The sequence below is a fragment of the Monocercomonoides exilis genome, assembly GCF_001643675.1.
Source record: "Monocercomonoides exilis strain PA203 chromosome Unknown scaffold55-566112, whole genome shotgun sequence".
In the NCBI taxonomy this organism is placed as follows: Eukaryota; Preaxostyla; order Oxymonadida; family Polymastigidae; genus Monocercomonoides; species Monocercomonoides exilis.
In genome coordinates, this window is record NW_027150600.1 from 3,772 (window position 1) to 17,549 (window position 13,778).

General features: G+C 37.4%; 4 protein-coding genes across 4 annotated transcripts; 3 read left to right on the top strand and 1 right to left on the bottom strand.

The window, feature by feature from the left end:
* Positions 1–221: 221 nt before the first annotated feature.
* On the bottom strand, positions 222–3,119 carry MONOS_15084 (uncharacterized protein; the record flags this gene model as incomplete). Its single annotated transcript, XM_067867937.1, has 1 exon — positions 222–3,119. One exon carries the CDS (start codon positions 3,117–3,119, stop codon positions 222–224), a length of 2,898 nt encoding a protein of 965 aa, XP_067720172.1.
* A 1,610-nt stretch (positions 3,120–4,729) lies between these two features.
* MONOS_15085 (uncharacterized protein) lies at positions 4,730–7,065 on the top strand. Its single transcript, XM_067867938.1, has one exon. The coding sequence runs from the start codon at positions 4,815–4,817 to the stop codon at positions 6,645–6,647; it is 1,833 nt and encodes a 610-aa protein (XP_067720173.1). The 5' UTR covers positions 4,730–4,814; the 3' UTR covers positions 6,648–7,065.
* Positions 7,066–8,550: 1,485 nt separating this feature from the next.
* MONOS_15086 (uncharacterized protein) lies at positions 8,551–9,711 on the top strand (the record flags this gene model as incomplete). The annotated part of the gene is made up of 3 exons (XM_067867939.1): positions 8,551–8,654; positions 8,720–9,028; positions 9,357–9,711. 3 exons carry the CDS (start codon positions 8,551–8,553, stop codon positions 9,709–9,711), a joined length of 768 nt encoding a protein of 255 aa, XP_067720174.1.
* Positions 9,712–10,107: 396 nt separating this feature from the next.
* On the top strand, positions 10,108–11,470 carry MONOS_15087 (uncharacterized protein; the record flags this gene model as incomplete). The annotated part of the gene is made up of 4 exons (XM_067867940.1): positions 10,108–10,229; positions 10,375–10,572; positions 10,818–11,095; positions 11,289–11,470. 4 exons carry the CDS (start codon positions 10,108–10,110, stop codon positions 11,468–11,470), a joined length of 780 nt encoding a protein of 259 aa, XP_067720175.1.
* Positions 11,471–13,778: the final 2,308 nt, after the last annotated feature.

Consider the following 13,778-nt stretch of genomic DNA (forward strand, 5'->3'; position numbering starts at 1 on the left):
TGTATTTCACATATATTCGACAATTATTTCTTTCAATAACAGTATTTTTACACCGAACTTTTGTAATAATATGTCTCCTAATTTTACAGAAAATCAACTGTTCACCAAAAAGTTTGATTTCACTCATTTATCTGCAAATAATTATTATATTTTCTTTTTTATTTTGTTCAAAATAAGTGATTCAGAAACAATTCAATTGGAATATGTGATTATGAATACTATTAAATGACTTCAACACATGATTCCTCTTCGTCTAATTCCCAACCAGTTCCGTCATCTTTTTTCCTCAATCGTTTGTTTCTTTTTTCTTTGCTGTTATCTTCAAACAAATAATCATATATTTCATTTTCGATTTCCTCATTTTCGTCTTTGCTTGAATTTTCCCTTTTATGATTGAAATGAAACTTAAGTTTTTCCTTTCTGGAAGTTCCTGTGCTCGGCTCTTGAACTTGTTCAACAGTTCTTCTTCCTTTATCATCAATTTTCACAACTCGTTTGTTTCTCCTTCGATTATTCCTTTCAATAATTGATTCATCTGAAAAATCGCTTTGAGAATCATCATCCTCTTCTGCTCTTTTTCTCTTCTTCGCTAACTTATTACAAGTATTTTCATCTTCTTCACAATAAGAATCATTATCTTCATCTTCATCAAGAATTTTTCTTTGTTTCTTCTTGCCAATGAACCAACTATCAAATTCCTTCTCAAATGTTAACTGTTTTGCATTCTCCAACACCCCTTTTCGAATCAACACCCCTTTTCGAATCAACACCCTTATTCGATCTCTCACATGATTTGGAGCTCGGCTTTTGAGTTTTTCAGCTGTAGCATAAATGGATTCACCTTTATTATACATTTCAATCACAATATCATCTTCTTCTTTCTTCCAGACTTTGCGTCTCAGATTATTCATTTCATCTCTTTCTCTGTCAATCAAATACTTTTCGAGTTTCTTCTTTTCCAGTTCCTTCCTTTCTTTCAAACCATCAAAATCTTTAATTTCTTTTATTTTCTGTTTCTTCTTTCTTCGATTTTTCATCATTATTTCTTTTGTCGTTGATTCTTCTGCCAAATCACAATACAACTTTGCCAAAGTCTCTGCTTCAACCTTTTTGTTCACCAACTGATCTTTCACATATAATCTAACTATCTTATCTTCAATTCTAGATTTCGAATAAAAGTGATTTGAATCTCTTTCATCGTTAATTTGTTTGTACTTTTTTTCAACCATGTTCTTCAATAATTTCGTCTTCTCAACCATCTTTTTAGCAGCATTGCTTTCATACCGATTTCTTTCAACTCTATCAACGTCATCCTTCTCAAAAAACTTCTTCATCCTTCTCTTTACTTCATCGTTGAATGCCTTTACAGCATTTATTTCCTTTTCGAGCTCGACTTTGAATGATATCCCGTGGAAGACTTCTAAATCAAGAAGAGTTTCGTCAACTTCTCCTGTACTCCCTTGTTCATTCGCAGCAACGAGCCTTGAGGATACAATTGTTCGGCGAGCGACCATTTTTATATATCCCATTTGAGCCAAATGCATCGGAGCCCAGCCGGCAATAAGAGCAGTTTTCTCCAATACTGCTTGTTTAGCTTCTGCACTAGAACCAGCCTTTATCAGTGCACTACATATAAAACCACTTCTAAGAGAGTGGAAACTAAGGAAATTCCAGTCATAACCTGCGTGACTTGCTCTTTGTCGAAAGCGATTTCCCATGGATGCTGTTGTGATTGGCCATATTCTCTTTTTCGTGTCAATGGTGTGCTTTTTCGCTTCCCATTCAGATAACTTTATATTGGTTTTTGTTTTCAGATATCGCGAAAGCCAATAAATAGGATCTTGATTGTTTTGAACATTTTCTTGACCTTCAATGGTCACTTCATGCGCCCAAGCGAGGATTCCCTTCGCTCGATTAAACCGGAGTGTACATAAAAGGTTCCCCGTTTGCTTGGATGTTATGACTTTCACTATATCAGACAGGAAAACATTTGCTAGCGTCACTGCCCGAGCTCCAGTGTGAACGGCGACGAGAAACAACGAGCATTCCATTTCTTTTGCCCTGCATTTTTCTGGAAAAAGATCGATAATTCGTTGAACATCCCAAAGGAGAGCTGGCTCCTTTTCCTTTCCTTTCTTCAGAACATTTCTGTTGTGTCGCAAGCAGCAGACTGCTTCACTCATGGCTTGCTTCGTCTTCGCATTTAGCTTCTTTCCTCTCTTTATGATACTGAGACGCTTCAGAGATGGTATGATTACATATTTTATTGAATTCAAAGGATAAAAACATTCTTTTCCACAAAACAGGACAAATCCGCGAGCAAGATTCCTTTTTAGAGGCCAGGGATCACATTCAACTAGCTTCGAATATGTTTCCAACAATGTATTCACCCATTTGTGCTTCTTTTTTGTGGCGTTTGACCAGATGCTTCCAAGTTTCATATACTGCTGTGCAACTTCTTTCTGGACTCTTGCAACTGCGATGTCCATTTTCGTTGTTCTGTGATAATCACTTGCACTATCTTTTTCTTTTTCTTGATCAGAAGTTTTGCCTGAAGTTGCTGATGAAGAAGATGATGAGGGTGGTGATGGTTTGTTCTCATTATCATTCGATATGTCTGAAATATCATGAAGTTGTTTATTTAGTATTTCTTTTGTTTCTTTTTCAACTTCTCTCAAATTTTTAATTGCACAAAGAGCATCATTGATATCCTTATCTTTTATTTTGTCATTGATTGTATCATCTATTTCGCTTTCCTCTTCTTCTTCTTCTTCTATATTTTCATCGGATTCTTCAAAATCTTCTGTTTCTTCTGAGTCTTCGAATTTATCTTCGGATTCTTCTTCATCATCTTCGCTTTCTTCGTCAAATGAACTGATTTTTTCATTTCTTGTTTCTTTGTTTGATTCTTTATAGCACAGAGGAAGAAGAGTTCTTTTGATAGAAGGAGTTTGTGTTGGGTCTGTTAATGTTTGAAGATGATTCAGGTGGATGTGAGAAGGTGATGGAGTGGATTGCAAGGAGAAGTGTTGAGTCCAGATGTTTGTTTGAAAAGCGTTGACGGGAGTGATTGATGATGATGCGATTGGAGAGAGAAGCTCATTCATCATCCTCATCATTCTTTCGCAAACCTCGTTCCTGCTTACAAGGACATCGTTTCCGCAAGTCGGGCTAAGAAAGGCAGTCAGTTGTGTTGGAGTTTGCTGTTTATTGATTAAAAATGTTAATGATTCTGTTATAAAATATTTTTTCAAATAATTTGATTTTTGCAAACTTCATTAAATATAGAAAAATGTTGCTGTGGTTTTGGAGTTTCTTTTAAATAATCATTCATATTCTGAAAAATATTTTTTGTTTTAATATTTTGTTTTACTTTTGAATCAAATAAAAAGCAACAATAAATAAGTGCACACATCAATTTTTCCTGCATTTTGTATTGTAATGCTTGTTCCTTCATTTTCTTCCAAATCATTATGTGGAAATAAAAACTCTGTCTGCTTATGATCTATTCGAGATTCCGAATCTTTAAAACTTTCTTCCATCCAAGATATTCACAAATTTAAATTTTGAATTCAAATTGCAAATAATTATCAATGGGATTGATCAAAATCTTTTATTTTTCAAAAATTTTGAAAATAAACTTTTTTTAATTCCTGTCAAAAGTACTTGAAAGTTTTTGTAATAATATAATAGTTATTGCACAACAATCAAACTTTAATAATTCCTCAAATTCGTTGGGAAAAAAAAGGCGAATTTCAACACACTTGAAATGTTGAATTTTTCACAATCTTAAATATCAAAAAAAAAAATATTCCAAGATAAGCAGTTTTTAATCTTTTTGTTACACAACAAAGAAGTTTGTTTGACAGAAAGAAAGTATTTAAAAAAACAGAATGAATAATCAAACGGATGAAATGAAAACAAAAAATTAATAACAAATTATTTGTTCACCAAAAATGGGAAGAAATATCCAGTTTTCTAAAGTGAAAATGACAAAAAAGTTAAAATTGTGTATAATATAAAGCCAATTTTGAATTAATATTTCATTATTAGCGAAAAAAAATCTAATATATATTTTTTGACTCTATATAGTGGGAACGGAAAGATCAAAACTTTTTGATCATTTTTGATCTTATTTTCAGATCAATTAAACGTTTGCGACTTTTCAAAAAGAATGACCCACATATCTTTCTTGGACCAGTGTTCTATCTTCTTGGGAAAACCTGTGTTGTTGAATTCCTTTTTCCTTTTGACCACAAGGAATTTGTGGACTTTCTGCTCGAAGATATGGGTGATTCTTTTTGAAAAATCACAAATGTTAAATTTTCAAATACTTCAGAAATTACATATTTTGCTCAAAATTCTGTTTCAGCTCACAAATCTCCTCGAGAATGTTGGAAATAGCTTTATCAAGTATAAGATTCCATTTTAGTGAAGTTTGATATTTGTTAACAAATTATTTGGCAAAATATGAAATTTTTGATTTATTTGAAAATTAAACATTTGTAACTTTTCAAAAAGAATTACCCATATTCATTTAAAAAATTTTCATTTTGTAACTTCTCATTATTTTTTTTTTTTTTTTTTTTTGTGACAGACAGCTGCAAAAAATGGAAAAAAGCGTAACACAGGTTTATTGAATATATTCAAATTGAAATTCTATTATAAAAATAGTCAAGATCCAATATCAAAAAATAATATTTTCTCGTGATCAAATACATAATATATATTGAGAGCTTTGAAATTTTAACAATTGACATTATCTCTTTATATATTGCAGAATAATAAGCAAAATCGAAACAGTGAGCAGTAGAATGGAATACAAAACAAATGCGAGTAATGATCTCTATTTAAAGGACGAAAAAGGAAAAACAAAAGCAATGCTATGGATTGCTGAGAAAAAGACAGATCCTCCATTAGAAATTCGTCATAGTATCACTTTTACCGATGAGGACGGATGGACAATGGCCATGTACTGGATTGCATATGTTAAAACAGATCCACCAGAATGGATGAGACACAATATCTCATTTACCAATGAATGTGGAGAAACAATGGCAATGTTGTGGATAGAGAATGTGAAGAAAGAACCGCCGGAATGGATGAGGCACGGAATAACGCTATATAATAAAAAAGGAAGCACAATGGCTATGCAGTGGATTGTGAATGTCAAAGCAGAGCCACCAGAGTGGATGAGACACGACATCATGATTCGCGATAAAAAAGGAAACACAATGGCCATGTACTGGATTGCATATGTTAAAACAGATCCACCAGAATGGATGAGACACGAAAATACATTCGCAGACAAAGGAGGACGAACAATGGCTATGATATGGATTGAATATGTGAAGACAGAACCACCGAAATGGATGAGACATGGAAGTTCATTTCCTGATAAAGACGGCAAAACAATGGCCATGCTGTGGATTGAACTCGTGAAGACAAATCCACCAGAATGGATGAGACACGACGTAGCACTCAAAGATAATGACGGGTGCACAATGGCAATGCTGTGGATTGAGAATGTTAAAGCAGACCTTCCTGAATGGATGAGGCATGATATTACTCTTGGAAATAAGAAAGGAAAAACGATGGCAATGATATGGGTTGCAAATGCTAAGACAGACCCACCAGAGTGGATGAGACATAACAACGAAGTTGCAGACAAGAAAGGACGAACAATGGCCATGCATTGGATAAAGGAAATCAAGACTGAACCTCCAGAATCCATGAGACACGTAATCACTCTTGCAGATAAGGAAGGACAGACAATGGCAATAATATGGATAATATATATCAAAATTGAGCCACCGGAGTGGATGAGACATGGAATTACACTTGCTGATAACAACGGAAGAACAATGGCCATGTTCTGGATTGAAAATGTAAAAACTGAACCTCCTGAATGGATGAGACATTGCATCACTGTTCGCGATAAGTGTGGAGACACAATGGCCATGTATTGGATTGCAGATGTCAAAGCAGAGCCTCCAGAGTGGATGAGACATGGAATAACGCTTGCTGATAACGACGGAAGAACAATGGCTATAATATGGATTGTTTGCGTTAGAACAGAACCACCAGAATGGATGAGGCATAGCAATGAACTTTCCTGTTCGTATGGCCGGACAATGGCCATGCAATGGATTATATTTGTGATGACAGAACCGCCAGAGTGGATGAGACACGATATCGCACTTCGCAACAATAATGGCTTAACAATAGCTATGACATGGATTGCTTATGTAAAAACTGAACCTCCTGAATGGATGAGACACGGAATTACTATTTGCAATAAATATGGATGGACAATGGCTATGATATGGATTGCAAATGTCAAAACTGAACCTCCTGAATGGATGATACATGGAATTACACTTGCTGATAACAAGGGAAGAACAATGGCTATGACATGGATCACAAACATCAAAACAGAGCCACCAGAATGGATGAGACATGAGATAACGCTTCGAACTGAGAAAGGAAATACAATGGCCATGTTCTGGATTGCAAATGTGAAGACTGAACCTCCTGAATGGATGAGACATGGAATCACTGTTCGCGATAAGGATGGAGACACAATGGTTGATTATTGGAAAAACAATTTAATAATTGACCCACCAGAATGGATGAAGACAGATTAATCAATATAAATGCGAAAGATCATTTCATTGGAAATGAAATTCATTTTCTGAATTTCAACAAATCAACATTTCACTTCTTGTCTGAATAAAAACATTTGTCGTTCATGAGACAAAATGTTTGATGTTAGAATGTTCTTTCTTTCTTTCTTGAATAGATTTTCGATCTTTCGATGAACATTTGGACATTCTTCAAAAAACATTCATTTTTGAGCTTTTCCTTTTGCTTTTTCATTGCTTTGATGTTTTCTTTCCAAATGTGAAAATCATTTCATTTTTTGTATTTTTAATTTTCTTAGATCTGTCAAAACAGTCCATTCTATTTTCTATAAAAATGTGCTTATTGGTAAGTTTATTGATTCAGATGAGTCTTTATTTTTTTCCATTCATTTCCATTTCACAATATAAACTGATATCGTAAGTTCGATTTTTTCTTTCAAAAAAACAGTCAAGAAATCAGAAGAAATAAAAGAAGAAAGTTGAGAGGTTGAGAATTAATAAGGATTAACAATCTTTTTCAAACTGTAATTTTGAGTTTTGGACAAGGTTTATGAGAAAGAAGCAGGAGCAACAAAAGAGTCAGTTGCCTTTTCGGTTGAAATTATGAGCATGGTCTTAAACTCCAGATTTCATCAAAATAGCAGGAAAAAATTGAAAGATAGAAGATTATTTGAATAAATGGATGGAACCAAAAGTGGTTGAGTAATCTTCACTTTTAATCCTTGTAGATAACTGAATTCACAATCATTCTCAAATTGTGTGCAGAACTTTAATGCTCGAACAGAGTTCTTTCAGCAATTCGTATCATGCATTTTATTGATTTCGCTCTTTCTTGTTTCAGATCGTAAAACATCTGTTGATCGCTCAGCCATAAAACGGATTCGGCAAGCTTATTTTCAGTGAAAGAGAAAAAATTGTGTTTGCAAAGAAAGAGAAGATGTTCCAAAAGCATCCTACGAAGAGAAAGACGAACAAAACGAAGAAATTGATTTCAAAATTGATTTTTCTGTTTTATTACTTCCCGCGCTTTTAGCATTTTTTAATTTGAAAATCAATCCGTGTTTTGTAATTTGCCTTTTTAACATCTCGACGTTCAAAACTCGAAATCTTCATCGATTCATTGACAGTTTCCACAATTATCTTTCACCGTATTCCTCATTTGTCAGAAGAACGCATTTCCATTGTACGATAAAACAGCAGAAAAACGATTATTCAATGTGTCAGACCACAATCAGGAATTAATTTCCTGAGCAAGTGAAGATCCTTCCATGAATAAAGCCGTGTTAACGGATGAAAGGCGGCTGAAGTTCAAAAACGTGAGACGTCTTATTTGAAGACAATGGAAGCTGTGTGAATATTGAAGAGTTGCTCGAAAATTGAGGAATGAAGCTTTGCGATTTTAAAAATTGGTTAAAGAATGAATGGAAGAGGAGATGAGAATGAATAATGACATGAATTTACTTTTGTTCGAAATGAAGACCCCGAAGTATTCGAGCGGAAAGGCATCAAAAATCTGATAAATCTGTTCATTTGGCGAGAAAATTGAAAAAGAGATTGCTTCTATCAGCTCAAAAATTATAGAATTCGGATATTTCTCTTTCGTATTTAGTATTCCCATTGGCTTCTCTGTTAATAACTTTCCAAAGAAAACACTTTTTGCAACATTACCGTTTTAAATACGTATAACCTGCTTCTTTTTCCTCTTCCTCTTCTTCTTCTTTCATCCCAATAAACAAAAAATGAAATTGCTGCTTTCTTTGTCTTCAATGCATCAATAACTTAAGCTTACTGAAAACGCTCAAACACACTGCAACATAATTTCTGCAAGGCAACTTTTCTGGATCAGATTGTATTTTTGTCCAACGAAAATTAATTCACATATTTATAAAAATAGTTTACTCAGATTATGATTGAAGCACATGCCCACACGGCTGTTGTAGATGTGCACCACCACAGCACGGAAAAGGCGATTCTGTGGAAAGAGCTGTCTTTGAACCAGCTGAGCTACGCGTTTACCCGCGAGCTAACACCAGCTGATGAGACATTCAACCACTACGATGGCCTGCTCTACACAGAGGCTGGCATGAGCTTGCTGCAGAATTGACTACGCCTGCCATTCTATTTGGGTGCTGCTCCTGTGGGAAGAAAGTCGTTTTGAAGATTGCATTCCAGATGCTGAATCAATACGAAGCGCGTTTTAAGTTTGAGAGAGGGAGAAAAGAAGAAGCTACTGAAATATACTTTCTGGAGCAGGTGCCCATCGGAGAGGTGGATGCACTTTTGCAGTCGATTGTGCTGCGGAACGAAGGAGGGACGAGCATCGACAACAGACTGGACCTGTCTGATGTGGAGCGGCTGAATGCGTCTGCGACTTATTTCCCTCTGTTTGAGTGTTCTATCACGAGAGGGATTGTACCTGCTATGAAAAGCAGGCAATATATTGGTGCTTCCATTCGCTGATGAAAATAGGTTATTTTGTGAGGATTCCAATCAAGCTGGAAAGCAGAAACAGTTCAATGAATGAGATGAACGAGAATGTTGGAGGAGGCTCAGGGGAAGAGGAAGAAGCAACGAAATGGAAAGCATCGTAGGCACATGGAGCCAGTGCTGCAAGCGCTGTTGGCAAACAACGACTTTATCGCAAAGGAAGGAGCAGAGCTGCTTGTGAATGAGAAAAAGACAAAGATTTCCCTCACAACAGGGAAAAATCAGAAGGCTTCCTCCTCCTCCTTCTTCTTATCCTGTGCCATCTCAGTCTTCCTCTTCCTCCTCTCTGGAAATTTCCCCGCATCAGCCAAGCATCCGCAAACAGCCACCGAGAGTGAGTGTCATTGAGCGCATGACGAAGTCGCAGGGCATTCAAATAGCCTCTCGACTTGTGCAGTTCCGCCCTGCCCTGGAAAAAGAGAGAAACGAAGAGAACCAGTTTCTGTTGGCGATGGCGAAGCAGCCTGTTGATCCGCTTATAGCAGCTGATGCTTCAACATTGCAGTTGCGAACATTGACCAGTCGCATTCAGCTCAATGAGACCACTAAGCAGGCGCTGGATATAGCAGGACAGATATAAAAGGAGCAGAAGATAAGGATTTTGCAGAAGGAGAAGAAGAGAGAAGTGTTTGGGATAAACAACCTCATTCCAACGGCATCTGCCATGAAATGAACACCAATAGAGAACAAAAAGAGCCTGGTCCAACTGAGAGAGTCGCGAAACTTCAATACTGGAGGAAGAAGGATGACTGATGCAAATGTAGTAAGCGGAGCGAATGTGTCTCTTCCTCCGTTGTTGAATACGTTTTCTGGCTCTTCTTCTGGTTCTGGTTCAGTTTCAGTTCCATTGTATTCTCAGCAGGGAATAGCACAGCAGGTGTCTATACAATCATAGGGCATTCAAAGAATTCAAAGGCTTATTCCAACAGGAGTAGTGAACAAGCAAGGCAGCGCAGTTCGTCCGCGTCCTTTGAGGATGCAAGAGTCAAATGAAGGAGGAAAAGCACATGAAGGGAGGATATCGTTGAAGAAGGAGAGGCTTTGCGAGTTGGATAGATTGCCGGATTTATATGGAGGGATGAGTGGAATGCTGGACGAGTGAGAGGAAGACGGAGAATGGGATGATGGTTTCATAAAGCCAGACCAGAAGATACTTTTGAGAGTGTCGTTCAAAAGTAGCTCGGCCAACAGGTTTTTGGAGCTGCATGGGGCTTCTTATCTTTTGCTAGTGTTTCTGTCTCAGCCACCGCTCAGTACTGACGGAAATAGAGAGATTCCTTTTGTTTATTCTCTCTTCTTCTTCTTCTTCTTCAAATTCTTCTTCTTCTTCTTCTTCTTCTTCTTCTTTATTGTCTTCTTCTTTTGCTTCTGCTTCTGCTTCTGCTTCTGCTTCTGCTTCTGCTTCTGCTTCTGCTTCTGCTTCACATATTTTTAACTCCTTGTCTGAGAATATCAATTCCATTTGTCTCTATCGCTCGAAAACAATGAGCTTTTGTTGCTAACCAATCTTTCAAATCGGAATATGGATGTGTTTGTGTAGCTGGTGGAGCTGCCAGCAGACGTGGTGGGGGACCTGAAAAAGCTTCTTGTTTCCAGGACAGCGCTGCAGTAGCCTCTTCACTCAGCTCCTTCTTCTTCGTCGTCTTCTTCTACTGGAGCAGCATGCCGATCAACTTCGCCATTCAGGAGGCGGAGAAGCGAAGAGAAGAAGGAAGCAGGAGATGATCAGCCATCATCAGCACCTGTGATTGACCCTTCGGATGCTTCGGCAGTGGCAGCATCATTCACGTCGGCAGGAGCGATAGACGACTTAGAGAGGCGGCTGCGGATTGTGGTGCCAGAGGCAGCTGGGGTGTATGGGCTGCACATGCCGCTGTCGCTGCTGCTGCTGCTGTCGCCACGGGCGCTGCAGACGCTTCGAATGATTTGTTGTGGCTCGGCGGGCGGTGCTGTATGGGGGTGTTGTGTGCGCATACGACGTGGCGCTTTCAGCGATGCTTTTGGTTCCGCTGGTGGCGCAGCTTCCGTCGCTTGCAGCGTCTGCGAGAACGAAGCCAAAGGGAAAGCAAGCGGATCTTTGCAGTAGCAGATGTGAATGCGTTCCCGTCGATCTACGATCAGTTTGACCTTTCACTACAAATATGATTATCGCCGCAGTCGAGGCGTGTGGTGATGAAGCTGGACGAGGAAGTGATGAAGTGATGGGGCGAGGGGTTGCTGCGCGCGAAGTGGGTGAGATTGTGGAGAAGGGGCTGTCGGAGGCGGGGCTAAGAATGGAGGATGTGGTTCTGTCACCAGTAGCGATTGTACAGGTTGTGCTGGAGGAGCTAGAAGAATAATAATTCGAAGAAGCAGCAGAATAAGGGGAAGAAGAATGGGAAGAAGAAGGGGAAGAAGAAGGGGAAGAAGAAAAGGAAAATGAGGAAGATGAGGAAGATGAGGAAGATGAGGAAGATGAGGAAGATGAGGAAGATGAAGAAGATGGAGAAGATGGAGAAGGAAAAAGAGATAACAGAGGAAGAGCAGATACAGAATGCATATAAGCAACTTATGATTTCGTTGCATCGTTCAAACTTTGAAGAAATTAACAGAGATGCATGTGGGAGATGGTTGGTAATATGCTTGTGAAGGCAAGAAAAAATGCATTGATAAAAATTAAATGCATTTCTGAAGAGAAGAGAAAGAAGTCGAGTTGCACAGTTTTTGATTGCGAAAAGGGGGAAGACAGACGATTTTCACATTTTTGTTGAGGAGAATGAACAATTTTTGATGAGCGAAGGGGATTTTTAAAAACAGACTTCATTGGAGCGGATGTTGGCTTTCCGGTGGATGTTGTATCTTCTTCAGGGAGGCATCGAGATTGCCTCACGAAACTGTTTCCTTCGATTCCGCATTAGCATTGCCTCTTTGCACACAAGCGCTCTGTCTTCTTGTACCTCATCTTTTGTGTAATTGTTATGATCTGTAAAACTTCTGTCTTTTTTGAGTGCAACATGCTAATCAGTTTTCACAAATGAAGTCACGCACTCATTGAGAGAAAATCCTCTCTGTTGTCATCTGCTTCCCCTGAAATTGCATTAAATATTCTTCTCTTTCTCTTCCCCATTCCAACAAGCAGCTTTGTGATTGTTCTTTCCGTCTCATCAAAGTCTCTCTGAAATAGCTTAAATTACATTTCGTTTGAAGAAGAGAAAAAAAACAATGAATCTGAAGAGATCGTCTTCAACATGTTCAAAATATCCTTCTTCATTTCTAAATCAAATTAACATTTTTAAATTCAACGGGGAAAATGCTGCTTCCGTTGAGCGAGCTCATCCAGTAGACACGCTATGACTGCTAACAACCATCTCTTCTGGTTCAGTTGCTTCACATATATTTGAGGCTTGTTCGTTTAGGTGGATCGAGTCATGCCAAATAGCAATGTCTCAAATGGATTGAACGCAATCGATACGGATGAAAGTGACAGATAAAATGCTTCTTATTCGGCTTTGATCGCCTATCCAAATAAATTTTTACCAAAAATTGAAATTGCATTTTAGCTGAAATCAAAACTTGTTGTCTCCTTTATCGTTCCTGCTGGAATCTTAATATTAGCCGCTGAATCAACAATCTGCAGAGTGAGGCAGAGACTAATCGCGTTGCATTGCTGGGATTCATCTCATTTGCTCGTAAATGTATCTTTCTCATATGATTGTGTTTCAGAAGAAGAAACAAATCTGAATCTTCCACTGAGGCTTCAAAGATATTCGCTTTTATCTGCAATAAAAAACTGTATCTGGACTAACTCTATGTTCTATTTGCCTTGTGGAATAACAGTTTTGATCAATGCCATTTTGAAAAGAATTGCATCGTTGAATATTTTATTCTCCATTAAGGCATGTATTATTATCGAAAAATCAGAAAAATTTCAATGTTCCGTTGATACAGCAAGAAATTTGTATATAAACTGTTTCGCTTCCGAAAGCCAAATTGCAGTAACAAAATAGACAAATGGATATAATTACTTGATCTGTGTAATTCCTATGCTTAATGGCGCTTCCTGTACAATAAGACGATCGATTTCAACGGCAGTTCTTTAAAAAATGAATTATTAAAGCACCGATTTCGCTTTTGAGTTTCTGTAAAAGGGAGATCAACTGCTCCACTATCACTGCTAGAAGAACAGCTTGGAAAAGAAAAGTCGCCAATCTGTTGCTTTTCCACTTTCCAGACAAGAGGAAATAGTCTAACGATAGCACATCCGGTCTGTAATGATTGAATTTCTCAACTTGATCAGATTGTTGCAATCGGATGATAATAAGAGGTTGGACGAATAAATATTCATTTTTTTGGATCAATTTCTTATCAGTGAAGGAGATTGACCAATTTTGTAAATGAAACTGAGACAGCGATTTTTGAAAAGAAGCAAAGGAATCCAGTGATACACTGAACTTTTCTGTCATTACCATAAATGATTATGACAAATGTTCATCTGCAAATATTTTCATTAGAATTTTATAAAGGCATAATCTCTAAAATGCAATAATAATGATTGTAGTGTCTCTGGCTTCCATTTTTTCTCCAGCAAATATAATTTTCTCAAAAAAAGAATTGTTGTTTGTTTTAGAGGGAAACTGTGATTCATTTAAACTGTCTTGATCAAAATTA

Bases quoted from the DNA above. Each gene is read 5' to 3' on its own strand.
- MONOS_15085 (XM_067867938.1), top strand. From the start codon at position 4,815: ATGGAATACAAAACAAATGCGAGTAATGATCTCTATTTAAAGGACGAA.